General features: G+C 60.3%; 8 protein-coding genes across 8 annotated transcripts; 3 read left to right on the top strand and 5 right to left on the bottom strand.

Annotated features, from left to right (window-relative positions):
• Positions 1–225: 225 nt before the first annotated feature.
• BXZ73DRAFT_42343 (uncharacterized protein) lies at positions 226–2754 on the bottom strand (the record flags this gene model as incomplete). The annotated part of the gene is made up of 4 exons (XM_048018940.1): positions 226–1230; positions 1291–2237; positions 2299–2403; positions 2469–2754. The coding sequence occupies 4 exons, from the start codon at positions 2752–2754 to the stop codon at positions 226–228; spliced, it is 2343 nt and encodes a 780-aa protein (XP_047880734.1).
• Positions 2755–3739: 985 nt separating this feature from the next.
• Positions 3740–5624, top strand: BXZ73DRAFT_75409 (uncharacterized protein; the record flags this gene model as incomplete). The annotated part of the gene is made up of 6 exons (XM_048022206.1): positions 3740–3794; positions 4149–4534; positions 4669–4773; positions 4915–5063; positions 5096–5237; positions 5268–5624. The coding sequence occupies 6 exons, from the start codon at positions 3740–3742 to the stop codon at positions 5622–5624; spliced, it is 1194 nt and encodes a 397-aa protein (XP_047880733.1).
• Positions 5625–6429: 805 nt separating this feature from the next.
• Positions 6430–7480, bottom strand: BXZ73DRAFT_75408 (alpha/beta-hydrolase; the record flags this gene model as incomplete). The annotated part of the gene is made up of 6 exons (XM_048022205.1): positions 6430–6504; positions 6568–6741; positions 6797–7117; positions 7192–7313; positions 7365–7391; positions 7453–7480. The coding sequence occupies 6 exons, from the start codon at positions 7478–7480 to the stop codon at positions 6430–6432; spliced, it is 747 nt and encodes a 248-aa protein (XP_047880732.1).
• Positions 7481–8469: 989 nt separating this feature from the next.
• On the bottom strand, positions 8470–11302 carry BXZ73DRAFT_98713 (uncharacterized protein; the record flags this gene model as incomplete). Its single annotated transcript, XM_048027778.1, has 10 exons — positions 8470–8547; positions 8601–8779; positions 8840–8857; positions 8910–9168; positions 9237–9350; positions 9422–9436; positions 10098–10501; positions 10645–10964; positions 11025–11112; positions 11167–11302. The coding sequence occupies 10 exons, from the start codon at positions 11300–11302 to the stop codon at positions 8470–8472; spliced, it is 1611 nt and encodes a 536-aa protein (XP_047880731.1).
• Positions 11303–12055: 753 nt separating this feature from the next.
• On the bottom strand, positions 12056–15441 carry BXZ73DRAFT_98712 (uncharacterized protein; the record flags this gene model as incomplete). The annotated part of the gene is made up of 20 exons (XM_048027777.1): positions 12056–12103; positions 12261–12628; positions 12786–13025; positions 13121–13251; positions 13364–13402; positions 13460–13480; positions 13535–13589; positions 13646–13691; positions 13753–13801; positions 13868–13875; positions 13937–13958; positions 14013–14121; positions 14173–14299; positions 14371–14458; positions 14517–14845; positions 14899–14911; positions 14965–15024; positions 15080–15132; positions 15192–15259; positions 15318–15441. 20 exons carry the CDS (start codon positions 15439–15441, stop codon positions 12056–12058), a joined length of 1998 nt encoding a protein of 665 aa, XP_047880730.1.
• Positions 15442–17103: 1662 nt separating this feature from the next.
• On the top strand, positions 17104–19618 carry BXZ73DRAFT_42414 (subtilisin-like protein; the record flags this gene model as incomplete). The annotated part of the gene is made up of 9 exons (XM_048018951.1): positions 17104–17345; positions 17404–17956; positions 18026–18124; positions 18181–18354; positions 18413–18711; positions 18771–18836; positions 18935–19040; positions 19118–19297; positions 19565–19618. The coding sequence occupies 9 exons, from the start codon at positions 17104–17106 to the stop codon at positions 19616–19618; spliced, it is 1773 nt and encodes a 590-aa protein (XP_047880729.1).
• A 1102-nt stretch (positions 19619–20720) lies between these two features.
• Positions 20721–24637, bottom strand: BXZ73DRAFT_98710 (transcription factor IIIC subunit delta N-term-domain-containing protein; the record flags this gene model as incomplete). The annotated part of the gene is made up of 15 exons (XM_048027776.1): positions 20721–20944; positions 21616–21918; positions 22007–22026; positions 22121–22487; positions 22549–22688; positions 22740–23038; positions 23102–23149; positions 23218–23429; positions 23492–23601; positions 23659–23764; positions 23827–23914; positions 23972–24056; positions 24113–24215; positions 24278–24437; positions 24506–24637. 15 exons carry the CDS (start codon positions 24635–24637, stop codon positions 20721–20723), a joined length of 2397 nt encoding a protein of 798 aa, XP_047880728.1.
• Positions 24638–25046: 409 nt separating this feature from the next.
• On the top strand, positions 25047–25826 carry BXZ73DRAFT_98709 (uncharacterized protein; the record flags this gene model as incomplete). The annotated part of the gene is made up of 4 exons (XM_048027775.1): positions 25047–25052; positions 25106–25205; positions 25263–25313; positions 25399–25826. 4 exons carry the CDS (start codon positions 25047–25049, stop codon positions 25824–25826), a joined length of 585 nt encoding a protein of 194 aa, XP_047880727.1.
• Between the last annotated feature and the right edge of the window lie 1315 nt (positions 25827–27141).

The raw sequence follows: 27141 nt of genomic DNA, 5'->3' as shown, positions 1-27141 counted from the left end.
TGTCGTTGCACAAAGAATTGTTCGAACAAGCGATCTCACACTAGTAACACGTTTTGCACTTCCGGTTCAGGGTTGGTATAATTATATGCGAGATCTCTTCTATTTCCAGTGAATTAGTACAGATCCTTGTACACTATTCAACAAAGCATGAGACATACAGCCCCGGCGGGCAACTTCAATCCAAACAAACCAGTGGTCTGTCATGAACTCAATACATACTCGCAGTCAAGCCGACTTGCCCGCCACACCCTTCTCCCTTTCCTGCACCCTCTGCAGGATCTCCTCCGCCTCCACACACTCCTCCGGTTCCCGGAACAGCCGAATCGGTATGTGAGGCGGGACCTCGTACCGCGCTTTCCACAGCCGCATCTGCAGGTCCAACCGCCGCCGCTCGACCTCCGTGCCAACCTGCCCGTAGGACGCCCCGCGCTGCGGTGCCCACTCCCCGCTCGGCGTCTGAGGGCGCGAACTCGCAGGCGAGCCGCGTCCACCGCGAAACCCGCGCGGGGGCCACGCCCGCCCGAGGGCCGACCGTGCCGACGTCGTCGACATCGCCGGGCTCCCCTGAGGCTCCTCAGTGACGAGCGCGGGTCCGGGCGCGGGCAGCGTAGGTGTGGCCGCGCTCGAGCCGAAGTAGTCGTCTGCCCTGGTGGGTGCCGTGGGCGTGTCCATCTCCGAGCCCGAGAACGCGCGGGCCGGCTTGCGGGGCAACGCGGGCGGAGGCGGAGACCCCGCGCCCATTTCCGACATCGACCGCACCGGGTGCCGCGAGGGTGGGAAGGCCGCGCTGCGCCCGGAGGACGACGAAGAGGTCGGGGTCCGCGGCGAGGCTGAGGTGGCAGGCGACGCAGCGGGCGACTCGAACAGCCTAAGCTCATACGCCCGGTCGCCGGTCGGGTCGTCAAGTGGCGGGACGCTGTCGGCGTCTGCGCCCCGCGCACCAGCGTCGCGGATGAAGATCGCGAGGATCTGCTCCCTTCGCTCGCGCGCCAATTCGACGTAGAGCTCCAGGTCTTGCTCGCCCGAGTCGCCGACGAGGAAGAACGTGGCGTCGGGAAAATGATTTAGGACGTCAAGGACTGCTGCCCGCTTGCGTATCGCGGGTGCTGAGAGGAAGCCGTTGAAGAGCGAGCGTCCGCCATAGGAGCGAAGTCGAATCGATCCTGGAGGCAGCTGTGCGATCCGCAGGAACTCATTTACCACAGGAAGGAGCTCGAAAGGACTGTTTGACTGATAGCAAACGAAGCGTGTGAGCGGAAAGTTATTCTCGTGAGACGCGAGACCACTTACGACGTAGTGGAAGCGTACCCCACGCTTCCACATGCCCATGTACCAATCACCCATGCCCCGTATGACATTCTCCTTGAGGTCATGGACGAACACGTTGCGGAAGATCGAGCGTGCGCCGCTGAGAATGCCAGACATCTTGACAGTATCGTCGATGTCGGATATAACCCGGATGGAGGAGCATGTGAGAGGTATTGACAGGGCTGCCGTCACCGTGACAGATGGTGGGAGGAAACGAAGTTGAGGTTGTAGTGGGAGGTCTCGATTTGGACTTGGTGAGGCCGAAGGCAAAGGAGAAGGCGGCGCTAGCAGTTCCGCCACAACATACAACTCATGTTCCATCCCGGCCCCACCGAACGCTATGTGTACTCCCGCAGGATGTATACACAACTTCTCCCATGGGACTGAGAACTTGAGCTGAAACGACCCGTCGATCCCAGTGGTTACTTCGCGCGTGAGGAGAGGCCGCTTTTCCAGGGAATGGGTACTGTCCGTTGAACTCGAGCTGTCGGTGTCGTAAAGCGACGGGTCCGACGCATGTAGTGAAACTCTGAGAGTTCGGTTCGGTAGTACGGAAGACCAGAATGGGTGTAGGCGGGTTTCCAGATTCGCGTGCCATCGTTGCAACTCTGCGACTGCAGGAGCGACTGAGGCCGAGCTCGTGGTGATGGAGGGTTCCGAGAAGCCGTTGGAGAAGCCGGACCGTACTGACGAGCCTGACGGGGTTCGAAAGCCGTGGGAGCGCGGCGAGACCGAAGCATACGCGTCGTCTTCGTCCGCGACCTGTAATTCGAGCTCCAGTCGTCGTAACCTGTCGTCGAGGGCCTTCATCTCGGATTCCTCGGTGATCTCGTCAGGAAGTGGGGGTAGCGACATGCCTGCTGGAAGGTCGTCCGTGGATCTGTTCGTCTCTGGGCCAGGCACAGGAAGTTTCGGGAGCGCGGCGAAGCCTAGGATAACAGGACGCCCGCATAAGCGGTAAGGAATGTGCGTTATGCGACGAGGACATACTTTTGGCTAAACGTAAGAACGTTTTCCCCGCGCGTGTGTTGAAGCTGACGCCTGTCAACTTTGAGGCAAAACCGGAGACGAAGACATCAACGTCGAACGGCAGTTCTGTACGACGCGAACGACGCGCATATAAGCATGGGCAATGATCACAGGGCATATATGCCACTCACCTTCACCGCCCTCGATGGGTATCTCGCGATATCTCCTAGCTGCCCACCCAGGGAACAATGCAAGACGATCCGAGGTTACGTCGTACTCGCCATAACTGCCGCGCCGCAACTTCTGCCCGGCCCACTGCCCCCATGTTTGTCTCCTCGATTGGTCGCTGCCTCCAGGTGACGCTTGCGGAGGCCCTCTGGACGGCGAGTAGCCTCTCTTGACGTCGCGTTGTTGCGCAATGTATCCTTTGATGGAGCGGGACGCGGCGGAGGCAATGGACCGCCAAGAAGGGGCCATTTCTTCAGACATGACGGGTTAGACTCATGGGAGGTGGGAGAGACGGCGAGCAGATACAGGGTGATGAATCAGGTATGGATACAGTGGCGGGCGGCGGGCGTCCGGGCGAGTGAGGGCATGTCGAGAAGGCTTTCAGTCCATCTACTGCGCTGCTGCGCCACCCGGTCCGCACGAAATAGCCGCGCACTCATCACTAAACCTGGGAAGAAATGACCTGCGCCCGATCGGGGTTGATCGTCACCCACTCTTGCGGTCGTCTCCTGTCACCCCGATGAGGTGGTGACAGGGATATTCATAATTTGTCTTCCCCGAACATGAGTGACCGGTTCGCGCGTGCGCAATGGTCGGCCGCGGTCTTTCCCCGCGCACGATATGAGCATTAGGTGTTCAAATGGATGGCGGGTAGTGATCACAGTCGAACAACGATATGGGGAGAGACGTTCGAGCGTGATCATTGAGTGAGGTCTCTGTGATCTACTCAGTTCGGAGGGCAGCCGCAAAATGGTCTTGATTGATCAACCTCTGTGATGTGAACGGTCTGACAAGAACATTTGCCCAGGTGCAATGGTCACGGGCGAGCGTTGCTTGCGGTACAATTGAACAAAAGGCGGGAGACGTCTGATCATCTGTAAGGACGTCTATGATCTTCTCGTGCTTATCTTGTGAACAAATGCGCCGCCAATGATGATCCTGTAACACAGTATATATGACCTCAGTCTCGGGAATTGCTCGTGCCACAACAATACCGTACACACACGACCAGGGTAAGACGCATAAAAACTGCATTATTCGTATGTGCATAATGTACACTGTGCTAGCGAGTAACATTATATAGAGTAGAACGGGAGCGGACAAGAGAAGGATGCTGGCAGGGGATCAAGAACCGGAACGTCAAGGCTAAGCACTGAGAGCTGTGGAGGGTCAATAACGAGCACGGGACACGACACGGAGGAGAGGAGAGCGGGCGCACCACGGACCCAACGGCATGTCTTCATTCGTGACAGAGGGGGCGTGGTTTGCGGGGCGTTCAGGACCGCTCGGTGAGCAATACCATGATCTTGGCATAAGCCGAGTCGGGTAGCTCCCAAGGACGTATCCACTGTCGTCGGATATGGGCGAGAAGACTTCACTATGAGCAGGTTGGTCAGAATGGAAACGCGAGAGAGAGAGAGTAACGTACTGGTTGTACTAGTACTCCAGAAGGAACGTCGGCAACGATGTCGACGGTTGTGTGAGAGAAAGCCGAGTTGACCCGCAGTCCGCCGTTCTCGTCCCAGGGCTGCTGGCTGCTGAGCGTGATGCGTGACTGGATAATCGATGAGTTATGCACTGGCACAGAGAACGACGAGTCGCTTACCGTGCTCGTCGTGCGAGGTCCGATCATCCCATGCTAGTCGAGAAACACACTGGGGTCAACGGCCCCGACACTGAATTCGCATCGTCCAAGGTACACCCAAAGGGACTGTTCGCCCTCGCACCAGCAGCCCACCTCATGTGTGGCTTGACAGAAACCAGAGCACAGAGCAGCTCACCTTGGAATGACTTCGGCATACCTCCCCCGCACGCCAGCGCCGAGTGCGTCGTCGCAGGCCCGCTCGATGTCGGTGTGGTGAGGGTCGAGGTCGAAATGGTGGACGCGCATGTCACGGGCGTCGTGTTCTCCTCGCTGCTCCCGGTGGCCGACATGCTCAGAGGCGCCGGCTTCATCGACGATCGTGCCGGGGGTGGGGGCAGGGCGACGGCGGAAATGGATGCGCGCCGGAGATGTACGGATGGATGCGTGAGGGGGAGCGCCGGGGCGCGTGCCGTCGACTGAGTGGTGGTGGTGGTGGTGGTGTGACTGGTGAGCGTGCGGGGATTGAAGAGAGAGCACCCTGGCCTGGTGAAGAATGTGTACGCGCGTGCGCCTCACAGAGGGCGCACGGCGGCGCGCACATGTGCATCCCGGAGGGTGCACAGCGGCAGGATAGGCGTGACGTCTTCGGCGCGTCCGCTTGGAGGACTGGCCGCTATCGTGACGTGCGTAGTTGGTGCCAGCTTGCAGGGAGAGGCGCACACTCACCGAAGTATCTAGGCAATCACGAGGAATAGCATGTTCAGTGTGGGAGAAGATTAAGATGAAACACATACACAGTCAGGTCGAGTAAAAACCGGGCATAGTCCGCTGGACATCGAGGGGAGAGTTGGGCTGAGAGGGAAGGTGGGGACGGGAAGCGCGTCATTGGTGCCTGTGGGGCTTGGTCCTGTATAGCACATCAATTAGAGTTTATGCACTTCCTCCTCCAAGTCGCCTCCAGCTACGCGTACGTGTAAGTATGTACGTACCGATAGCTCGATCAAGGTCCGACCTTTCTCCGATCCTCAACGGCATGTTCTCCTTCGTCCTCTTTGACCAGTCTGTCTTGCTCCCGCGCATCGCGCGCGACCCAATTGGGAATCTGGGATCACAACCCTCCACCAGGACTGGTCCTCGGCGCGCCCGGGTACGATCTTCTTCGCGTCGGAGCTCATAGCACCCACCGATCTTTGCGACGTTCTCGCCCGGCGACATCTTCGACTCGTGCGGGCGGCTCGACAACGCGCTACTTCCGCCTGGCCTGATGAGATTCCGACGCGACCGCACCAAGGTCAACGAGGTGGCCCGGAAGCGGCTCATGAGCGAGCTCGACAGCAGCCTGATCGCGTCCGTCGCCGCGCGCGAGACAAAGAAAGTTGTGCAGGCCCGGCGGAGGCGCGTGCAGGAGGCGAGGAGCGGCCCCCAACGCCTGGTGAGGACGGTGTCGATAAAGCGCTTGCGTTTCTCCTCTTCCTGCTTCTCTATTCTCATCACTCTGGGGTGCGATGAGTGGGTGCTGATCAATCGATCATGACCGCGCACGGCTGGGACACAGCCGCCTGCTCGGCGAGCACTCCAGAGCACCGCCGAGCATCGTCTTGAGAGTGCTCTGGATATCTCCTGAGCGCATCCGTGCTGGGCCATTCCTAGCGCGGGTACCAGATACTCACACATACGTGGGCCGTGGCACATATATATCGGCCTCAATAAAATTTATTGGAAGACAGCCGAGTGTATAACTCGTACTTGGAGGTGCCGGCCGAGCTCTCGAGGCTACAGAAATGGCACTTGTCTGCGTCACCGAATCACTGAAGGCGGCCCGGTGGTGGGCTCAACTCGGTTCTGCAGCCATGTATGAGATCACGTGGTCACCTTCGTCCTCTTCGCCCCGGCCTCTTTGATCTGTCAATGATCCAACAATGATCACCCAAAGGTCGGCCATGGGAGAATGTATGATCGTTCGCTTCGTTAGAGATCCAAGGCGGTCTGTGTCTATCACGCTAAGATAAATGTTGATCACTAGCTGTCACGTCGAGTCTGCATGATCCAATCAGGATTTTACGACAAAACACGAACATCTCGCGATCGACCGGCGCTTCGCAGATCGCCCACGGTCAGAATTACCCGCGTTTAGCGATGCTTCAGCCGATCGGGATTCGGCAGCAGCTGGGCCTCGAGCATGTAAGTATCTCGCCCGCGCATCCACATTCCATGTGTACAAGGCCACGAGGCGGTGCGTCCGTCCATTCATACATCCTCACGGAAATACAGCTACATGACAGTAGATGCGGCCCACAGGCCGATTCCAGGTACTGCTCTTGGTATACACCCCACAACATTCACAGCTTCTCCAGCATAAACTTGACGCTCTCGGTGAAGGCGCCCTCCTTACCCGCCTTGATCTCGGGTTTGCTCTGTTAAATTGGAGCGATACCTGAGCACTTGATTTATGATCTCTCATGGTAGAGCAGACGCACCATGTCACCACGGACCGCGAAGCCGTGGGTGCAGCCCTGGTAGTAGGTACGCTTGTAGCCGGGACCGAAGCTGGCAAAGAGCCCATCCACCTTCGGCGCGTTCTCAAGCGGGAACATGGTGTCAAACTCGCACGAGTTGATGAGAAGTGGCGCCTGGGACGATGCGATATATTTCTGGAGGAAGGTCAGCACCGCGTGATCGCACTGTCCAGCCCTGGCAGAGGCGCACCTCGAAGTCGTCGGGGAACTTGAGGAGCGACGGGTGTGCAGCGGCAACGGCCTGGACCTCGTTGTTGAACGCGAGGTTGAAGCAGACGCGGGCGCCGTAGCAGTAGCCGAGCGAGCCAAACTTGGTGACACCCTGCTCCTTGAGGGCAGCAATGACCTTGCGTACGATCTCGGTTGCGCCGTCGGGGGCGTGGCTACCGAACCACGTTTGGATGTCAAATGTAGAACCAGGCTCCAAAGCGTCGGGGGGGATAGCGTCGCCGTTGAAGAGTTCGGGCATGACCACCTTGAAACCGTTGCGCGCAAAGTCATCCGCAAGGAGCTGACGTCACCAGGGTCCAGCGGGAAGGGTATGGTGAGATAAAGATAACAGGAGGAGTGCAGGAATGGGCGTACCGGATTGTTGGGAAGGGGGATGCCAAAGACATCGGTGATGAACATGATCACCTTGTCTGTGGGGTAGTCGACCGTGGGCGTGGCGACATAGCAAGAGACACCACCAATGGTCTCCATCTTGCCTTTAAGATGGATGAGTCAGCCATGGCCGGCAATAGGCCAGAGGAACACACCTTCTTGGGTGCCCTCATGGCGAACACCTGTGCGGAGGGATGGAGTCAGACCAACAAACGGATGTGCGTGAAACAGCTGGACGCTCACCGGAAATGCAATCCTTGCAGAAAGACATGATGGAAGTAGCGAGGGATGGCTGGTTGGGGAGCCCTGCAGCCTGGGAGCCTTATATATATCCACCCAGCGAGGGAAAGTAGTGGAGCGCCGGCATCGATAAGTCTCAGCGATGAGAATGAGTGTCTGATCGCAGATGCGCTGCTCGATACGCCCAAAGCCTTTCCTGCCCGTTCTTGCCGCCCAGACTCCAGATGCGTCGTAACATATCCACGACTGCGCCGCACGATGCACGAGGACAGTAGGGAACAGTCAGCAGCTGACAAAAACAAATCGGACGAGCACGTGGGTTCGAGTACACATTGGCCGTCTCAGGACAGTCAACATCGCACTGTTCGGCATCGTTCCTTCCGTGAGGGGGCCAGTCGATCCAATTGGCTCAGCTGCAGTCCGCGAAGACGATCTGACTCATCGGCCATCATCGGCCAAACGAGCGACCCACAGCTGGCCGATCTTCTTGAATCTTGTCTTCTTTCGCGCTCACCAATGCCATCCCACGTCCACAGCGTCTGAATCAGAATGTCCGTCCTTGGGTGCGGAACACAATCTACTTGGCGTACCTTTGTATTAGGAGCGAAACTTAACTCATTTAAGCTGACTCCGAGGTTGCGATCCCCTGGAGACGCCGTCGCATGGTCACTATCCTGTATACACGCCAACGAGGGGACCTGACGGGACGAGGGCATATGTGCTCCACCACGAAATCAACTCACTAGATCACGTCACGACGGTCCGCCGTACGTCCCCGCACCACCTCAGTAGAGTCTCCGGGTTGTCGCAGGAGTACCGGTGCATACGCAGCGCAAAGGTATCCGGCCATCGGGACACGTTGTGTTGAACATAGAGATTCGCGTCCAGGATCCCCGAATGAAATGGATCCCCGCATGCCGCATACTCCGCAAATGGACATGGCTCTCTCAAACAGAAGTGCAAGGCGAATGGGAAGCTCCACATTGATTCGTCTTCGGCCCGGGGACGAGCGACAGCCCACTATACGAAGTACTTCTTCAAGAACTTCACGGTGGCATTGAACGCACCCTCCTTTCCCGCCGTGACCTTCGGGTCTGTCTGCTCACAGCGTCAATACCTAAGCTGCCAAGGCCATCCGCCTTGCCACTCACCATGTCCCCACGCACGGCATAGCCGTGGTGGCATCCCTCCCAGTGGGTGCGTTCATACCCGGGCGCGAACTTGCCACCGCCGAGGATATCGTCCGCCTTCTCTGCCTCCGCCTGAGGGAACATCTCGTCGAACTCGCACGAGTTCAGCAGGAGCGGCGCCCTGGACAGCTCCCGTATTTCTGCCCGTGATTCCGTCAGCACGCCACGCGCTTGAACGTCCCACACCCGCAAGCACGCACCAAGAGGTCGTCCGGGGACTTCAAGTGCGACGGGTGCGCGGTCGTGACGACCGCAAGCTCGTTCGTGAACGCGAGGTCGAAGCCGATCCGCCGCCGTAGCAGTACCCCGTCGAGGCGAACTTCGCGACGCCCTCCTCACGCAACGCAGCCATAACCGCGCGAACGATCTCCTGCGCGCGGGTGGGAGGGTGGCGGCCCAACCAGCCCGGGAGGTCGAACTTTCCGGCAAGCTCGGGGTCGGTGAGGACCTCAAGCGGTACGGGTTCGCCCTCGTAGTAGTCGACGATGACCGTTTTGAACCCGTTTAGTGCGAAGTCGTCCGCGAGGAGCTATGAGCGGGTGTCAGGGCACTGATCAGATAAATGCGTCGAAATCCGCGAATGCCAGGTTAACTTACCTGGTTGTTCGGGGACTGTATGCCTATACCGTCGACGAGAAACAGGTGCACCTTGTCCTCTCTCCATTTGGAGTAGCAACATAGCAGTCGAAGCCACCGACCTTGGCGATGTACCTAAGAAACATCCCGATTAACCGGAACTCAAGTCGTCGCTTGCAAGGACACGGACGTGCCTGTCGGCGTACCTTCATGGCGAACACCTAAAGGCAGGTCAGCGCGAGATTTTGAGGAGATCCGAGCGTCGAAGTCCCTCACTAGTAATGCAGTCTTTGCAGAGAGACATTGCAATGAGAGAAGCGGAGACGAAGTCGATGAGCTGGGCCCTTTCACTGGAGGGATATCTACGGCGAAGGGTGGGTATCGGAGGGAGTCCTTCGGTGTTCTTAGAGGCTGGAATCACTGAACGGTCTCCCGGTCCGCCAAACGAATAATTCGATATCGAGTTGTGCTCCGACGAGCTGCTTCGTTACTCCATGGTGCATCGATGCCAAGAAGACGTCGTCGTTCAAAGGGTGCTTTGTTTATTGAGCACGCGCGCGGGGTACGAAGAGAAGGTCAGGGACGAGACTAAGTCATGCCAGATTGGAGACGGGCGCTTCAACCTTTCGAATGCGGCCGGAGTCCGTGAACTCCGGACTTGCGCTTCCGCAAAGGCCATTCGAGCAGTGGCACTGGGTGAGGTGCATTAACTAAGCGTAGTTCCAGTATAGATAATGGCGGGGCATAAAACAACACATAAGAAGCAAATACATCTATGGACTAATCGGTTTAGACTTATGCACGCAGAGGAGGAAGCAGGCTGACTCACGGTATACAAGCAAATATAAACAAGGGTCACGCCTTCCCCGCGAGGCTCCCCACCGCTGCTCTCCTCCTCTTGTTGCCCCGCCGTATCTCGCCGAGGTCGGCCTCGTAGTCGGCCTCTTTGAGGGGAATCAAGCAGGCCAGATTCTTGCCGACGCCATTCGCCTCCTTCTCGCCTTTGTTTTTCGCCCTTCTCCGGCCGTTCCCAGTTGCTCCCGCGTTCGCGCTGTATCCATAGCTCTGGCCCCCATTCGACCCTATGACGATGAGTGGGAGGGGGAACGGGGACGGCAGTTCTTCGACGTTCAACGAGTGGGGGTTGAGGAGCGGGCCGGTGGTCACGGCCCCCGCATTCGCCGCATTCGAGCCGTTGCCCGCGCCGGGGTGGCCAGCGGGGACCGGGGTCGACGGGGCGACGTCCCGATCTTGTTTCGCAGCTTCCGCGTTATGTGCGGCCGCGACTGCGAATCCACGCCGCCGTCTGGAAGGGAGCACCACGGAAGGTTGTCAGCGCCTATGTTGCCGCACGCTCAAATTGGACGTGGAAGAGCCAGGGGAGGTGGGGAAGAGAGCGAGAGCGAACCAGCGGCGCGACGAGACTCACCGATGACCGTGCCCTCGCCGTCTTTCTCTTCCCGAGCGCGTTTGCGACGCTCGATGATGCTGTCGATCATCCGGTCGCGTATGCTGTCCCGGCCCTTTGCCCACTCGCCCTCGATCTTCGTCCGCTCCTCCTCGTACGCGGTCTGGATGACCTGCATCGCGTGCCGCTCCTGGAACTCGATCGACGACAGCAGCGCGCCGCGCTCGAGCGAGATCGGGTACAGGCGCAGGTTGTACGCGGGCGAGGTGTCCGGCCGGGTGGAGAGCTGGAGCGAGGCGCTGTGGAGGTCGGATATCGCCTCCGCGAAATGGCGGGCCATGCTGCGCGGCGGGTGCGTTGAGGACGGGGCGCAAGGGGTCAGGAAGGGCGGGACGACATACTCCTCTCTGCGCTCCGCGAGCTGGTTGGTGACCCTTCCTACGACCTCCTTTCGCCGCTTCTCTTTCTTGGGGTCGTCGCCGGGGCCGCCTGAGGGAAGGGTTGGAAGCCGCTCGGAGGCGGAGCGCAACAGGATATGCATACCGTGTGGGCGAGAGCTCGGCCCTGCGACCGATTCGTAGTGGATCGCGGTGACGGAGGAAGCCTCGACGGTCTGCCCGGAGCGGACTTTGTGGGTGGTGTGTCCTGAGACGGCGAAGACTCCTGGTTGTGGCGGCATCGGGTGAGCACCGGACGCGCTTGACGGCGAACTTTTGGAGGGGTAGAGGCTGTAGAGTAGGGTGGTGTAGTTGGAGACGCGGGGCTGTGGCAGCCTGGCAGGTGGTGGCAGAAGGCAAGAATGGGAGCTCGACGCCAGGGATGACCAGAAGGCCTGTGGTGGCAGCGGCCGGCCGGGGCGGGGCGGACAACGTGGGCGCCAAGTACACGGGCGTCTGATCGTCATTGGGGCACCGTTCGAGAAGTCCTTCGCCCGCAACCTTCCACGCGCGTGATGCGCGTTCCCAGTCGAGTTGCACGCAGCTCCCGCGAGGACCGCGTCGTGTGGGAGGTCCAGCAGGGTCCAGCGAGCGTCGTCTGCGCTCTGAAGGCCGCGAACAGTGCGCAGGCAGATCTGTGGCTGCGAGCACGTGCGCCATCTTCGGCTGTGACGCGTTGACGCGTCGCGTCGCGTGTCTGGCTCGTCCCAGCCACCGGCTGAACAGAAGAGTGCACAGGTACCTGCTCCCAATCCGCCTCAACCAGCTCCGATTCCCAGGCTTGACAAGTTGACATCCACCGACTATAGTACAAGATACAGTTCCGCCACCGACCGTCGCCGCTCCCACCATCCTCATCCTGAAACCACACCAAACGCGAACCGACCTCGTCTCCGTCCACGTACCCCCGCGTCGACCGGACCCACGCAAACCCTGCCACCTTGCCGCGGCCACTCCGCCCCTCCCGCGCGTCGACTGCGCGGTCGTCGCACGTCTCACGCCGCGGTGAAGGTGGGGAACTCGCCGATGCGCAGCTTCGTTGCCTGTTGGGAGAGCAGCGATGTCAGTTACGGTTCCGGGAGTCGCTCACCGCGGGTACGCGCTGTCGCGACGACGCTCCCGCAGAAGCCGCTGCAGGGGCGACGGACGACAGCGCGGTCCGAGCGGCGGACACAAACACCCAAACCCGGGCGGACTCACCCCGAACGGCCAGAGCGTGATGTTCGTCACCGCACCCGCGCACGACACCGGGCTCTCCGGCGGCGGCGCGGCGAACTTGTTCCCGGCGACGGCCCAGTCGATGGGGCACGCCGAGGCCGAGATCGTGAACGGCGGCAGGCCCGAATCGAAGACGGGCGAGGGCAGCGCGCCGCCCGCGGGGGTGCCCGCGTGGAAGACGAGCGAGTTGGGGTCGATGGCGTACTGCCACGCCGTCGTCGAGTCGAACTCGAAGTCCTTGGCGAGCGGCTGCTGCGCGTTCTGCTTGAGCACCTTGCTCGAACGCGCGATGTCGAACGCGTAGTGCAGAGGCCCGCGGTGCACGGCGACAGACCCGTGGGGGCGCGACTCTGTAGCGTCGGGGTCGACGCCGACGCCCATGGATACAACATTCGGTGATATTCACGGGCGCAGTACCCCAACAGGAGGTGGACGATACCAGAACGAAGAATGAATCAGACTCCAGTAAGACAAATGGCATTCGGAAATAAGTCAAGGGAGACGCACCGATGGTGATTTCCGCAGGCAGGTCCAGCGTGAAGTGAGTAGTTCCGGCCGGGACCTTACGGACTGCAGGCCGTTGGACGGTTTCACGGCTTCGGAGCGCGCCGTTGATTGCGATTGTTCCCGCGGACACCCAAGAAGGGATGCGGACCTTGTACGTGAACGGCCGGGATGCGGTGATCGTCGTCTTGAGCGAGTCGCTGAAAGGGTAGAGCGTGTCAACAGTCACGGTGACCTTGTTGCCTGTGAAACGCCCGCGAAAGGTGCCAGTGGAGTGCATGTCAGACCACTTATAGACGGGAGCGCAAGCGCAGAATTCCACTGCATCGGAGACGCACCATTCGCCAGAGTCGTGTTCACGCTGTACGGACCGAGATAAACTTGCGCAAGGGAGTTTCCATCCGCCGAGGTGACAAACGAGTTGCTGATGAATTTAGGCCAGCCTTGAGGATGATTGACCGTGCAACAGCTGATGGAACAAGTCAGATAGACTGATACGGGCCAAGTCAAACGCACAGCACGGGCGCGCAGTGGACAGCAGCCGTGCTCCGTGTTGCGCATGCATAATGGATAGTCCTCACGGGTAGTTGGGCTCGAGACCGAAGACGTTTGAGTACGGCCTGAAACACTCGGTCAATAAAACTATGCCCGAACGATCCAAGAAGACATGGGCTTACCCATCCTCGGGGAAGGGGTTGCTAGGATGGGTCAGCAATACTCATGACGCGCAGTTCGTGGGCACATACGGAGACATGTTCTGGGCCGCGATCTGGTTTTGTTGCTGGAGGTACTGCCGCGCCCACATATCTGTGTCACAGGTTCAGGGTTATAATAGGCGTCTAACATATAACTCTGCGACTTACCTCCTGTCAAAGTTGCCGGAAGCGCATTGTACGTGATCCGTTCCACCTGGACGAGCGTAGCTTAGAATCCGGTTGCTGCGCGCCTGGGTGCTGAAACAGATACGAACCCTATCCAAAAACTTCGGATCTCCGATAACTTGGTATAGATACGAGCCCCTAGGCGTCCCGGTTGACATTCAGCGTCTGATATCCGGAGTCACCGGAAGAAAAACATACGAGAACATAGTTTCCTGGCGCGCGTTGCAGCGTAAGCATCTCATTACCAACGATATCGTGACGAAGGAAACGCACCACGACCAAGCACAGTTCGGTGCTACGATGCTCCGGAATGAGTCAACAACTCGTGACAGTCGCCTAATGAACTCACCCTCGGACCGCCTCGAGCCCGGCCAGGAACTCGTCAGCAGCATAGATACCCGATGGCCTGCCGTGGTACTGGAACAAGAGGTCCCAGCCCTTGCTCGCAACGTCGAGATCTGCACCTGGGTCGGCGATAGACGACTATTAGAGTTGGAGAGATTTCTCACCAGACTGGTTGTGCGTAAAGCGGTAGGTCGAAGGAAGCGCCTTGAGGCCTTCAGCCATGTTTACGCCGTGCCATGTCAAATCCGGGAATGGGTTTTCGAGGTTCTCCACGGGTCCGGTGGGGAAGTACTGCAGACGTGAACAAAGAAATGAGAACATACAGCAAACATAGGCTGTCAATCGCACCTCCTCTTGAACACATCCTCCCACGGGTCTCCGGTGTACTTGAGCATCTTCATGGTGTCGATGAGAAGATCCTCATTGCCATTAGGATGGAAATCGTACAGCCTGTAACGATTTTCAACGTTCGGTGTAAAATGACGTGACATCAGCATACTGCACATACCACTGCAGAGCCATGACGAAGTCTTCCCAGCGAGTCTGCATCCATGCCTCGATGCCTTCGTTGTTGTGAAGCATGGTGTTGGACAGGGATACGAACTTATGCATCGCGGCGACGATACGGTCCGTTTGTTCCGGGAACGCCTCGGTCATCTGGATCGCTCCGAACAGGAATGGGTAGCGACCCCAAAGATACCGGGGCTTCGTGGTGTTGACCTCAGGGCCGAGCCAGCCAGTCTCGTCCTGATGGTCGATGACGTAGTCGAGGAAGTTCTGGACTTGGGAGATGATGGTCTCGTCTTCAACCAACACACCGTTGGGAACCATGGCGTTCTGCAGGGAATCAGTGGCTGAGCTAATCAGTGAAAATCAATCTACTTACAAACCAGTAGCTTCCAGCTATTGTAACACACCGTCAGATCAGGCACGAACGGGGAAATACTCGGAAATACTTGCCTTCTTCCAAGTTGGAGTAGTACGAATTGCCCCCGATCCAGTCACTTTGAGAGACACTATCGGTGCATCCACATCAGCGATAGCCCTGGAATCGGTTTTTCGGAGACCTACTAGTCGTAGAATTCATGCTCGTGCCCGGCAAGGCCGTTGGTTTGAACCATGAGCTAATATGTGGGGCGAAGTCAATCCAAGCAGGAGATACGGTGGGCCACAAGCCTCCCACCTGATCAAAGAGCCATCCCGCGGGCTTGACTTGACCCAAAGGCAAGGTCAAGAACTGTTTGGGTGCAACTACCATAAACATCGTCAACGTATACTCGATACGAGGATAGACACGCGAAACACTTACGACCAGAGGTCTGACCATGCACCACAGATTGAGTGACAATAGAGGCGAGAAACGAGACGAGGAGAGTCCACATCATGGCGAACGGCCCATTTGCCGCCTCTTCGACGACGGCAGCGACAGGCATTTATACTGCCAGAGCGTCTTCGCGAACGTCGCTTCTCAGATGGTGTCGAGCAAGGTGCGAGGGCCGCGTGATGGGTTGAATGGACAGATAGAAGTTTCTTCGCCCCAGTGACCCAGAGGTATCAGACTCTTGCCGTGTTTGAACCTGCAGATGACGTCGTCAGCGGTGGAGTCTCGGGCAGGTATCCGGGCGGACCGCTTCCTGTAGACATACCTGACTGGACAAGGAAGAGAGAGAGGGCTAAAGATAGAATTGAGTTGCCCGGAGATCAAGGTGCTGGGGTCCGCAATAGACTCACGAGTCGAGCGACAGTGGCCGGGGCGGTAGGGACGGTGGTGGTCGGGGTAAAAGGGCGCGTGAGCAGTGGATATGATATCAAGCGCGTCGCTTCTCTTCTCCAGTCAGGGCAATCGCGGGGAGGTCATTCATTGCAAACGGCCCGGTGCAGGACATCGCGGGCCGTCGCTAGCCAGCCTCCAGGACGGGCCTGCAGATGGGCCTGGTCAGTGATTGCTGTTGTGGCCTAGTTCCTAGTCCAACCCAAGCCCCGTGGTGATCTGCCCTGCCGAGCAAGTCTGGATGCACTGCAACTGAAACAAAGGTCAGTATGTAAACATTGCCCATGACAAAACAAACGGGGTGCGACGAACAGAACTCTTACAGATACACCAGGCGATCCCTGAGTTGTTTCATGTACTTTTTCTGTGAGCATACTGCCATGGGCTGTGTGAAGTGGGCAGCGTAGATTGACGCAAGCAGTGGTTGGGAGGAAGTGGAGGCCACGGGCGGCTATTACCGGTACGTGGGATGTCTCGCAGGGATTGGCAATCAACAGGCCGCTCTCCTGCACGGTTAACTCGCGCCGTCCACCATCGTCGCCGTCGATCTGCTCGCGTATCGTGCTTTCCATGCCCGAAGGCGACTCTGCGCCCGTCACATGTACTTGCATGTGGCTTCGCTTCTTCGGTGATTCTCTCCACATGCCCGCCCGCCAACGTGATGCCCCGCTCACAGGGTGCCATCTGGCGTCGTGCGTGCTCTCCCATGCGACTCCTATCTCGTCCTATCGTCTCCTCATTCATCCCCCTGCCACAGCCCACTTCCTTCTCACCACCCGCCTTCCGTTCACGTGGACCACCAGTGATGAGATTCACGGGACTAGAAACAATAAAGGCAGCTTGGAAGCTTATCGGCTATGCAACAGCCGACCAGGCTATGAACAGCCGGATCGGTTTTCAACAGAACGCGACCGCCTTCTAGGCATGGTACTTATCTAACTATATTCAACTCCCTCCGGAGCCCGTGCCAAGCTTTTCACATACCGCCTCGGGTCTTCCCATATTCACATCTCCGCTTCGCAGGTTCTCCGTGCATGGTGGCGTTCGCTGCCGATCGTGTGGGGACTGCGACTACCTATCAAACTCGCTCAGAAATGATGGTAGCGTCGCACATGTATGCTCTCCTCACGGCCCGTCGACGCTATCGCGAGGCGACGTGACGGAGAACCATTGCGACGGCATTTGCGACGGTTCCGTTGGCAAATCTCCCGCGAGGGGGCGCAGCCCCAGCCTTCCACGCTACGCGTGCGGTCCCGGCCAGCCGCCAACCAGACCCATATAAGACCGCCCCGTGCGCGACTTCCCCAGTCAACGACTCGTCGCCATGTTCCTGTCGTCCGTGCTCCTCCTCGGGCTCGCCCACCTCGCCGCTTCGAAGCCTCTCTCCGTCAAGCGCTGGGATGACTTCGAAGTGAAACATGCTTGGGCCGAGGTTCCCCGTGGATGGACACTCCACGCGCCTGCTCCGGCCGACTACATGTTCGACATGCGCATCGGTCTCCGGCAGAACAGGTTCGACGAGCTCGTCTCGTCGCTGTACGAGGTCAGCGACCCTGCCCACTCCAGGTATGTTCGTCCGCCATTCTATGACGACAATTCGCGCTAACGATGTTTCGTTTGGCAGGTACGGTCAGCACCTCTCCATGGAGCAGGTCCACGAGCTGGTCGCTCCCCATCACGATACCGTCGACCTCGTCGAGGCTTGGCTCGCTGCCCACGACCTCGACGCCGACTCCGCCCAGCGCTCGCCAGCAGGCGAATGGATCACGCTCCGCGTCTCCGTCGCGCAGGCGGAGAAGATGCTCGGAAACGAGTACAGCATCTTCCGCCACGGCGAGAGCGAGGAATACGTCGTCCGCGCGATGAACTACTCGCTGCCCGCCTCACTCTCTGGCCATGTCAACCTCGTCGCGCCCACGACCTACTTCGGCACGATGAAGAGCATGCGCGCCACCAGCCACATCAATCTCCACGCGCCCACGATCAACACAGACATCGACCTCCTGGACGGCCCGGGCTCCCTGGCCACTGTGCCTTCCAGCTGCTCGAGCACGATCACCCCCTCCTGCTTGCGCGCGCTGTACAACACCGCCTCGTATGTCCCTAAGGCGACGAACAAGAACATCCTCGGTGTCGCCGGTTATCTCGAAGAGTTCGCAAACCGTGCCGATCTCCAGGTCAGCCCCCGCCGATCTTCTTTTTCAAAGGGTTGGACACGAAGCTGACTTTTGCTCGCATGTACGCAGACATTCTTCTCACGGTTCCGTACCGACGCGGTAAACTCCACGTTCACGACTGTTCGTCTTAATGGAGGAGGTGACGACCAGACGGACCCTGGTGTTGAGGTCAGTTTACGCACTCTTGCTCTACAGGCGCAGCATCTGATCATTTATCTTTGTAGGCCAACCTTGATATCCAATACACCGAGGGCATCTCCTTCCCTACCCCGAACATCTACTATAGTACTGGTGGATCGCCTCCGTTCACTCCTGACGACAATACCCCCACGAACACCAACGAGCCTTATCTCGACTGGCTCAACTTCATCCTCGCCAACAGCACCATCCCTCAGACTGTACGTATTCCGTGCCTCTCCATGACGAACGCAAAGCTCATTGCTCACCCACCTACAGTTCACCACCTCCTACGGCGACGATGAGCAGACCGTCCCCGAAGATTACGCCACCGAGGTCTGCAACCTCTTCGCGCAGCTCGGCGCCCGTGGCAGCTCTATCATGTTCAGCTCCGGCGATGACGGTGTTGGTGGCGGCGACTGCCTTTCCAACGACGGCACCAAGACCAAGAAGTTCATCCCCAACTTCCCTGCGTCGTGCCCCTTCGTCACCACCGTTGGTGGTACGATTCGAGTCAACCCTGAGGTCGCCGTCAGCTTCTCCGGTGGAGGTTTCTCCAACTACTTCTCGCAGCCTTCGTAAGTTATCTATGTCTATCACTTCCTCCGCACTTGCTGACCTGCTCCTTGCACCACAGCTACCAGTCCTCTGCCGTGTCGACCTTCCTGACCAGCCTCGGGTCTACCAACGCTGGTCTCTTCAAGTAAGCTTGTCCAGTCTTCGCAGGTGGCCGGGTGCCACTGTGCTGGTCGTCTCGACCCACGCTCAGTTCATAGATCACTGACTCCATCCCCTCAACAGCAAGACTGGCCGTGCCTACCCTGACGTCGCGGCCCAGGGTGAGAACTTCCAGGTCGTCATCGGTGGCCGTACGAGCTCGGTCGGCGGCACTTCGGCCTCCTCTCCTGTAAGCCCCCTCCCCATTGTTCACCCGGTTGTAAATTCTGATATGTCTTTCTCGATACCTTCCGTCGCTCTACGCAGACGTTCGCCGCCGTGATCTCCCTCCTGAACGACTTCCGCCTCTCGCAGGGCAAGTCCTCGCTCGGCTTCCTGAACCCGCTCATCTACTCGACCGGCGCCACGGGTTTCAACGACATCACCTCGGGTTCGAACCCGGGCTGTGGCACGAACGGCTTCACTGCGCGCGCAGGCTGGGATCCCGTAAGTCCCTCGCTTCCTCGTCTCTCGCTCTCGCCGCCCGCGTCCCACGTCCCGCCCGTTTCGCACCCCCGTGTCCCTCAGCCCCTTTCCGGGCTCCCCCACATGGGCGACCGACGCGGACGCATGCTCCGCGCTTCGGATACCCACGCGGCGACGCGGTCCCTGCGGTCCCGCCTCCATCCCTCTCCCTTCCGCTCCTTACGCAGGCGCCCGCGAGAGCGTGCTCGCACGTACGACCGCCGGAGCTGACGCCGTGCACGCCCACAGGTCACCGGCCTGGGCACGCCCGACTTCGGCAAGCTCCAGACGCTGATTGGGTGAGCGCCCCCGCGCGCCCCCCGGTTCTCGCCACCACCTGTCCATCGCATCGCAGACCCTGAGGTCCACACGAACGCACGACGGGGGAGGGGGGGGACACTAGCACGGCTGCGGCTGCGGGTCCCCAGGCGGCGTTCGCTGTTTCTGTAGTAGAGTGTCCGCCGTTCGAATGCAAATCGCAGGGATGCGCGGGCGTCGCGCGAACGGCGAGCGGGTCTCTGTACGCCTGCCTGAGCGAATTCCCCGTCCAATGCTGGACGCAGGACGCGTGCGAGGCTACGGGTCCCGTCGGAGGCTGCCACGGAAAGGCTAAGGGGAGACTAGAGAAGGCCGCAAGATCCTCGACCCCCTCCTGCCCCGGCGCTCCGGTCTGCCCATGGCGCAGATCGTCGCGTCCACGGCCACGCGCCCCTTCGAGGCTTCGAGATTTCGAACTCGAGACTCCGGTGCGCGGCCAGAGGACGCCCTCACGAAGCTCAACGCCCACCCCGTCCGACCTCCGCCGCCACGCCGGCGGCGTGCGGCGGACCATGAGCCTCACGCGTGCACGCGGACGGATGGCAGATGGCGCAATCCACACGCGCCGCGCGCGGGCGCGCAACGTGGGCGTGCCCACAGCGGCCCACACGGACACACATGCTCCCTCTGATCGCGCCTCGAGGCGGCGGCGGCGGAGCGTCCAGGAGGGATAGAACGCAGGGGCGGCGTCATCGTCATCAGCCGTCGAACGGCGTGGGCGGGCGGAGTGCGGGTGCTCTCGAGTACGCGCGCGGCTTACACATACCGCGGCCGGCGGCGGGCGCGCCGCGGTGTCGGTCACCGTCGGACTCGCAGGCCTAGTAGGGGTCCGCGCACACGCACTCGACAGCGGGTTCGTCGGCAAGCCTGCAGACGGACGTGCGTGTCAGCTCGCGCACCGACGCACGCGCAGAGGCTCCCATTGGCCTCTCCGCGCGGGCGAATGACATGATTCGTACTAGAAGTCCGAAGTCCAGCAAAACACGCGCCATGCGGTCTGCAGATCGCGCCCGTCCCTCTTCCATCTCCCGCGCCAGGTCGATCTCCTCCAGCCGCTGTCCTGCGGTGCGCTAGCCCAGAACGCCGATCACACGAGCACCACAAACGCGTTGGCACAGACCGGGCAGCGGGTCGTCGCCTCGAGCAGCTCCGCCATGAACCCCCGCTCCAACGCCGCCGTGACCGTCCCCGGCGCGTCCCCGGCCGCGTCCCTGGCCGCATCCCGGTCCCGACGGGGCAGCGGCACCGCCTCTCCCGCCCGGAGGTCTGCTTGAAAGCCGTCCGTGGCCGTGGCCGCCTCTACGTTCGAGTCTGCCGGCGTCGGTCGCTCGGGCGCGGCGGCGCGGCACGAGGAGTGCCTTACGGCCGCACCCGACACACGTCCGGACTCGCGGCGTCGCGAGAAGGAGGGACGTGACGCAGCAGCGCGCTGTGGGGGGCGAAACGGCCGGCGACGGCGAGTGAGTGAGCTGCTGTCCGACGTCCTGCGCGCGCACGCCCTGTCGTGCGCCCTCGGGCCCGCCGGCGGAGGCGCGCCCCGCGTGCCGCGCCCCTTGCGATGCACGACGCGCTTCGCGGAGATGCGCGGGGCGGGCGCGGGTCGCGGGGCGGGCGGCATCGCGCCCCGCGCATGGCACCCTTACGCGACCGCCCCTTCCGAATACAATTTCAGGAAATTGCGCGAAAATAAACGGGCTGCGGTCACGCCCTTCCACACCCACAGAACGGATCCCCGTGAGCGTGCGCGGAGCTCGGGACACCGACCAAGGCGACGATGACGGTCAGGGCGCCATCGCCGCGCCGCTTGGAAACACATCGGGAGCAGCGGTTCCATACGGAGCGCAGCGGCCGCGGGCGGCCACAGGTGGACCAGCCGAGGACGGGAAGGCCATACGCGACGGCGGCCGCGGGTCGACGAGTCGCATTCGGAGAACGGGTCGCCCGTGTGGACGGGCGCGGGTGCGAGATGAGGCGAGACTCACCCCAAACGTGTCCGTTCGTGCAAACTGCGCTGTCCTCCTTCTCGAGCGGGACTGCCGCGTTGCAGGCGGGACACCGCTCCCCGTCGCCAAGGCTGTCATTGTCTTCGGTGGTTCCCTCGCTGCCGAACGCGTCGCTAGGCCCGACGTCGAACGTAGCACCCGTACGCCGTGGGTTGGTGCCCAGAGCGGTGGGCGGCGGGAGGCGCGTTAGAAGCTCTTCGGCCTCTTTTGCTACAGCCGGGCTTCCTCCAAGCGACTTTGTGGCGTGATGGCAGACACGGACTGCGAACGACACGTCGTGGGCTGCGAGGAGCAGGCTCGAGTCAGATGACGTGGTGACGTTGGGCCGACGTCCAACCAATGCCGCAGAAGACGTCCACCCTGCACTCACCAGATAGAGGGGCCATCGCGCTGATCGCCGAAAGATGCCGTACCAGCGTGAGCAGAACATGGCTTCGCACGTTGGCAAAAACAACGAGGCTGCGTCCACAAACTTCTGACTCACGTCCGCCGCTTCCGCCCGCCGCTACAAGCGAAAGACCGAATAAGTTGTAGCGTCTCGAAGCGGATGCCCGGAAGCGTCGGAGGCGTTTGTGCGGAATCGCGTACCTCGCAGAACGTGGCCACGGAATATCGCAAGCGCTGCGCGTGCACTGCGTCCCATCCGAACATATGGGCAGTCAAACTTTCTCGCACTTCGCGGGAGACGTCGTTCCATGTGGAACCCCCCGGAACTTGTATCTCCGGTGGTTGCTCGGCAGCGTTCTGCGTGAGCACCCCGAGTATCTTCGAGTGCAGTCGCGCGATTCTGTTTGCATCCCGAAGATGCAGCAGGATTGGACGAAGCGCAGAAATGGGCGCCTCGCCGTGCGCTAGCAAAAAAAACCGCGGTCAGATGTCCGCCCGGCGTCAGAGCGAACGCCGTCCACGAACCGCAGCGAGCGTGTGCGACGACCTCCGCCAGCTCACGGAGCACCCGATCGTCCGAGTCGTCGTTCCACAACGGAGAAAGGATGAACGTGCTGACGTGCTTGGCGTCGTACTTGTAGCTGAAATTTGTGGGCCGGGACGCCCTGCGCAACCCCTGTCAGCGCTGAGAGTCAACCACACAGTTTCAAACTCACTCGTAAGCCCACATGAACGTCGCAGCGCCATCGTACCCTGTCATGCCGTGGATAAAGTCCACATCTTTGAAGGTGACAGGCTCCTGTTCGACTCTTGCAAAAACTGAGCGTGACGCCGCGGAGAGCGCTCCGGAAGAGGCGCTTTCCTCCGTCGGGTGCGGGTCCAGAGTTGGCTCGACAGAGAGTTGGTGAACTGAATGGAAGGACCCGTCGGAAAGCGCGATCACGCAAAGGTCGTAACGTTGAATGTATGCGATCCCGGATGCAGAACACAGTGCCGAGGAGCCGACGGAGCGTTTCTGCGAGCGCAGCGGTATCGCCCTAGAACCTGACCACGCCGGGTGTACAGAGGTCGAACAAACCGGAGACCACAGGTGAAGAATTCCAGCGATGTGATGCATCAAAATCGGCTGCACATTTGTATTCAGTACTGGCTTCTGGTCCGGAGGCCGTCCTAGCTAAGAGGGCATGCGCTCACCTTGCGCCCAACCACGTCCGCCCACCTCAATCCCGTGATGGCACTGCCGTTGCCCTCCGAGGGCTTCTCGAAATTTATCCCGACTGTGAGAACGAATCCATGATCCGGCGAGGATTCAGTCCCAGAACCTAGGGCCCTCGACGCTAGACTCTGGCTGACAGAAATGATGACCACCGAGCCGTCTGACAGAGCGCACGCAAGCATAGCCTCGCCTAAGAGCGCAGTTGCATGTCAACGGCGTTCCAATCGAAGGCCGGAACAAGCACCGACTCACAAGTGTTGTCTTCGCGGAGCGTCCAAGCCGACCAAGCCAGATGTGTGATCCACATGTCAGACACGACCACCTCCTCGGCGACAGTCATCAGTTTGCGCCTCATGTCGTATCTTCAGGCCGCCCCAGTCAGATGATAAGGCGAGTAGCATGAGAACAGATGGACACACCTGAGAAAGGTGACGGAACCCCCACGGTTCCCGACCGCGAGCAGCGACGCGTCTTCGAACCGCGCGGGCTGTCCGTTCCAGATTGGCTGAGATGACCAGTCGACGCCTGTCGGGCGCGTAGGTCGCGTTACATTGACAGTACACGCCGTTTTCGGACGAACCACCCACATGTGCTCTGCGCGCGTAGCGTCTGTTCGAACGCCGAGCTCGGGCTCTTGGCGGCATGAGCCTGGAGAACACTTGTTACGTCGTGGAGCTGTCGCCGCGCCCAGTCAATGTCGCGGTCGGTGGCGCTACGATGGCGTCGGCCTACCTTTGTCCACTCGCCGGTGAGAAGATTTTTGCTAGCGCCCCATATGGTTAGTTCGAGGTTGGAGTTCAGGAGCGCGAGCACGCAGCTGGGACGAGAGCGACAAAGTGAGCGGATGGGTGCCTGGCGGCGGTGAGCGAGCACATGAGCGGCCGCACCCACCCGGCGCCAGCGGTGAGGTTGCTGGGAGAGGGCGCCACCGCGGTGAGCGACGGGTCGAGCGAGCCCAGAGAGACCGCGCCCCACTCTGGGTACAGCATGGTGATCCAGTGAGCGCTGTGGCACTGAGACCCGAGCAGCAGGACGTACCGGTGGATTCTGCGGGCCATTGGTGGGATAGAGCCCGATCAAACTCGAGCACAGTCCTGAGCCAGCTCACGGGGGGTGGGGCGGCGCGGAATAAAGAGCTTTGGTCGATGGTCTGCTTGATGGCCGAGGGCGTTCCAACGCTGACGCCGAGCTCTGGCGTCTGTGGCGAACGATCATCAGCGGGAGACGATCATTAAGATACATGAGCGCGAACGGGCAGGAACGCACGAGGAGGTGGACGGCGTATTTGGTGAGCAGAATCGCCTGGCCATCCTGGGAAAAGCGCAAAGAATTCGCTGCCGGGTAGACGGGAACGGCGGATAGGGTGAACGCTGTTGGGATCGGCAGCGTGTCGGCCATGGCTGTACTGGCGCACGGCGTTGTGCAGCGGCAAGCAACTAGGCGGTGGTCAGACGCAGCGTTGACGTCAGCCGGGGGGACAGCATGTGGGGACGAGACAGGGAAGACGGTGAGGAAAAGCGAAGTCTCACCAGCTGCGCTGTTTGATCACAGGCTGAAGGTGCTCTGCGTGCACTGCCCTAGCCGTAGATGGAGCAAGAGGACAACCGAGACATGGTCCAAGAGCAGTCGCGTCGCAGACGGGCGGGGCGCAAAATTTGAGTCGGACCCCATTTCGCGGAGTTGGCTACTCAGCGGGCCGTCAAATTGGCGCCGTGCATTCTCCGCCCGACACGGAGACGCCCGTGCCACTTTTGGACGTTGCTCTGAACCACGTCGCGCCCCGGGCGGATATCACTGTGAACACACCATGACCGTGCGGGCCACGCTCTCGATCCGGCCTGGGCTCACACTCACCGGCCTGTGCAGGATCTCACGTTCTGCTACCTCCACATGACTCGTCACGACATCGAGGTGCTCGACACCATCGGCACCCCTGACTATCTCAACGGCGATCTATGCGCGGACGGTGCGCCCAGCGGGCCACATGGTTCCTCCTGCGATCTGCTTACCCGCCGCCCCACAGACATCGATATGCCGGCACACCTCAGACCCCCGAACCCTGAGGAGTCCGAAGGTCAGTCTCGCCGCTCCCCATGCGACGACAGCGGCCACACGCTCATCTGCCACCCACGCGCGGGCGCGGCGCCGGGCGGTCACAGTACTCCCCTCGCAGGTGCACCCCTCCTACCCGTACGGGAACCCGATGAGCGTCAAGCACCCCGCCGCGCTTCCGAGGCGACCGTACGACCCGACCTCGCGCGCGCTTTTCGAGGACATGGGCTACGGCGGTGGCGGCGTGAACGGCTCCATCCGCTGGAAGGACCTCGCGCTCACGCTCCTCTTCCCCGTCGACTCCGCGCGCGAGGACGCGGACAAGGCCGCCCAGGCGCGCCAGATGGCGAGTGGCACGGCCAGCAACCAGCAGCAGCCACAGCAGCAGCAGCAAGTGCCTCCGCAGCAGCAGCAGGTGCCTCCCCCGAACCAGCAGATAGTGGCGGCGAACAACGTAACCGAAGATGAAGAAGACAACGGAACTCTAGAAGCCGATGACGACGAGACGGAAGACGTCGACGACGAAGACCCGTAGCCACTCGAATGACCAATCCACTCCAAATACCTTCACAGGCTCACCGCTCGATCCAAGCGATGCGTACGAAATGCCCTACGGCGGTTCCCGACGTCCTGCTCTGTCGGAGAAGGGAATTGTAATCAGGGACACCGAGCAGTGAGAGTGATGACGCGTTAATCCATTTTGTCATCTCGCTCACATTCGGCGCGCCTGTTAACGTTTCCGGTCTATCCCAGGCCGTCAGAGTCGGATTTGAACAGCTCGGCGACCCTGAAGACTAGATCTGAAGATGATCGCTTGGTGACTCTGCCCCCACGCCCACGCGCGACAATGGCATCGCCGTCGACCCACTTCTCCTGTCGACGCCATCCACTGAAGAATCCGTCGACAAACAGGAAAAATATCGTACATCACTGTTCACAACCACCCATGAGAAGTAATAGCTCAGGGAGCGCGTGGCTCGCTTGCATACGCGTTCCTAATACTTCCTACACTCCCGGACCTTTCTTCCTTCGGAACGCGAGACGGCTCCTACGTCTCAGCCTGCATTGCCAGCGGCAACCGCAACGCGTCGTGGCCGCAGCCCCATGCCTCGCCCTCTCGTAGCGTTTCACGTCCTCTTACGGCGGTCAATATCTCGGGTGTGCACACGCACGCGCTCGCATCCGCCTGGTGCCTGCGCTTACGCTTGCACACGCGTGTCATTAATGGCATGGGCCCTCTGCCGTCGGCCCTTCTCGACCGTTGTTCAGAAATCCATCGTAGAAGATTAACCCGGAACCGTTGCACGGAATGTCACTGCGCCTCGGCCTTCCCTCCAATTAGTTTCAATCTTGTTTGAACTGTCTGTTTAAGCTCAGGCTCGAGCTCAAAGACCCGCCTAGGGCGGGGAGGCGTGACGGGTCGATGTCAGGAAGACGCAGCTATGGCAGTTGAGGGTATCCCCGCCCTCACGGGCAACAACCACGACGGTTACACCAAAGGGTCCGTCCTGGCGAATTGCTTCTTACCTGACAGGTGATCAACGGTGACCTGCTCTAGTCGTCCGCGCCCGCTGCTGCGCTGCTGGCTTTGGCGATGGAGATGCGGCTCCTAACCTCGCGACAGCCAGGTCCGAGACGCGGAGCCGACGGGGTCCCCCAGCGTGAACCGCGGCAGGCAGGGCAGGCAGGTGCCATGGATGATAGGGTGCCATCTGCTCATGTATTCTGCTGACGCTGAGGTCGGCATCTGCGATCACGGTCAGGGTTTTCTGCGCTTGTCTAGCGCTGATTCCGCGCGCGCGGCGCTCCGGCGTGCGAGCACGCTGCCCGTCTCCCTCTCTCCCAGGCCT

This window comes from Epithele typhae (assembly GCF_022376455.1).
Source record: "Epithele typhae strain CBS 203.58 chromosome Unknown BXZ73scaffold_8, whole genome shotgun sequence".
In the NCBI taxonomy this organism is placed as follows: Eukaryota; Fungi; Basidiomycota; class Agaricomycetes; order Polyporales; family Epitheliaceae; genus Epithele; species Epithele typhae.
Note: the sequence above shows the minus strand (reverse complement) of the source record. Positions and strands in the feature narration are given on the sequence as shown.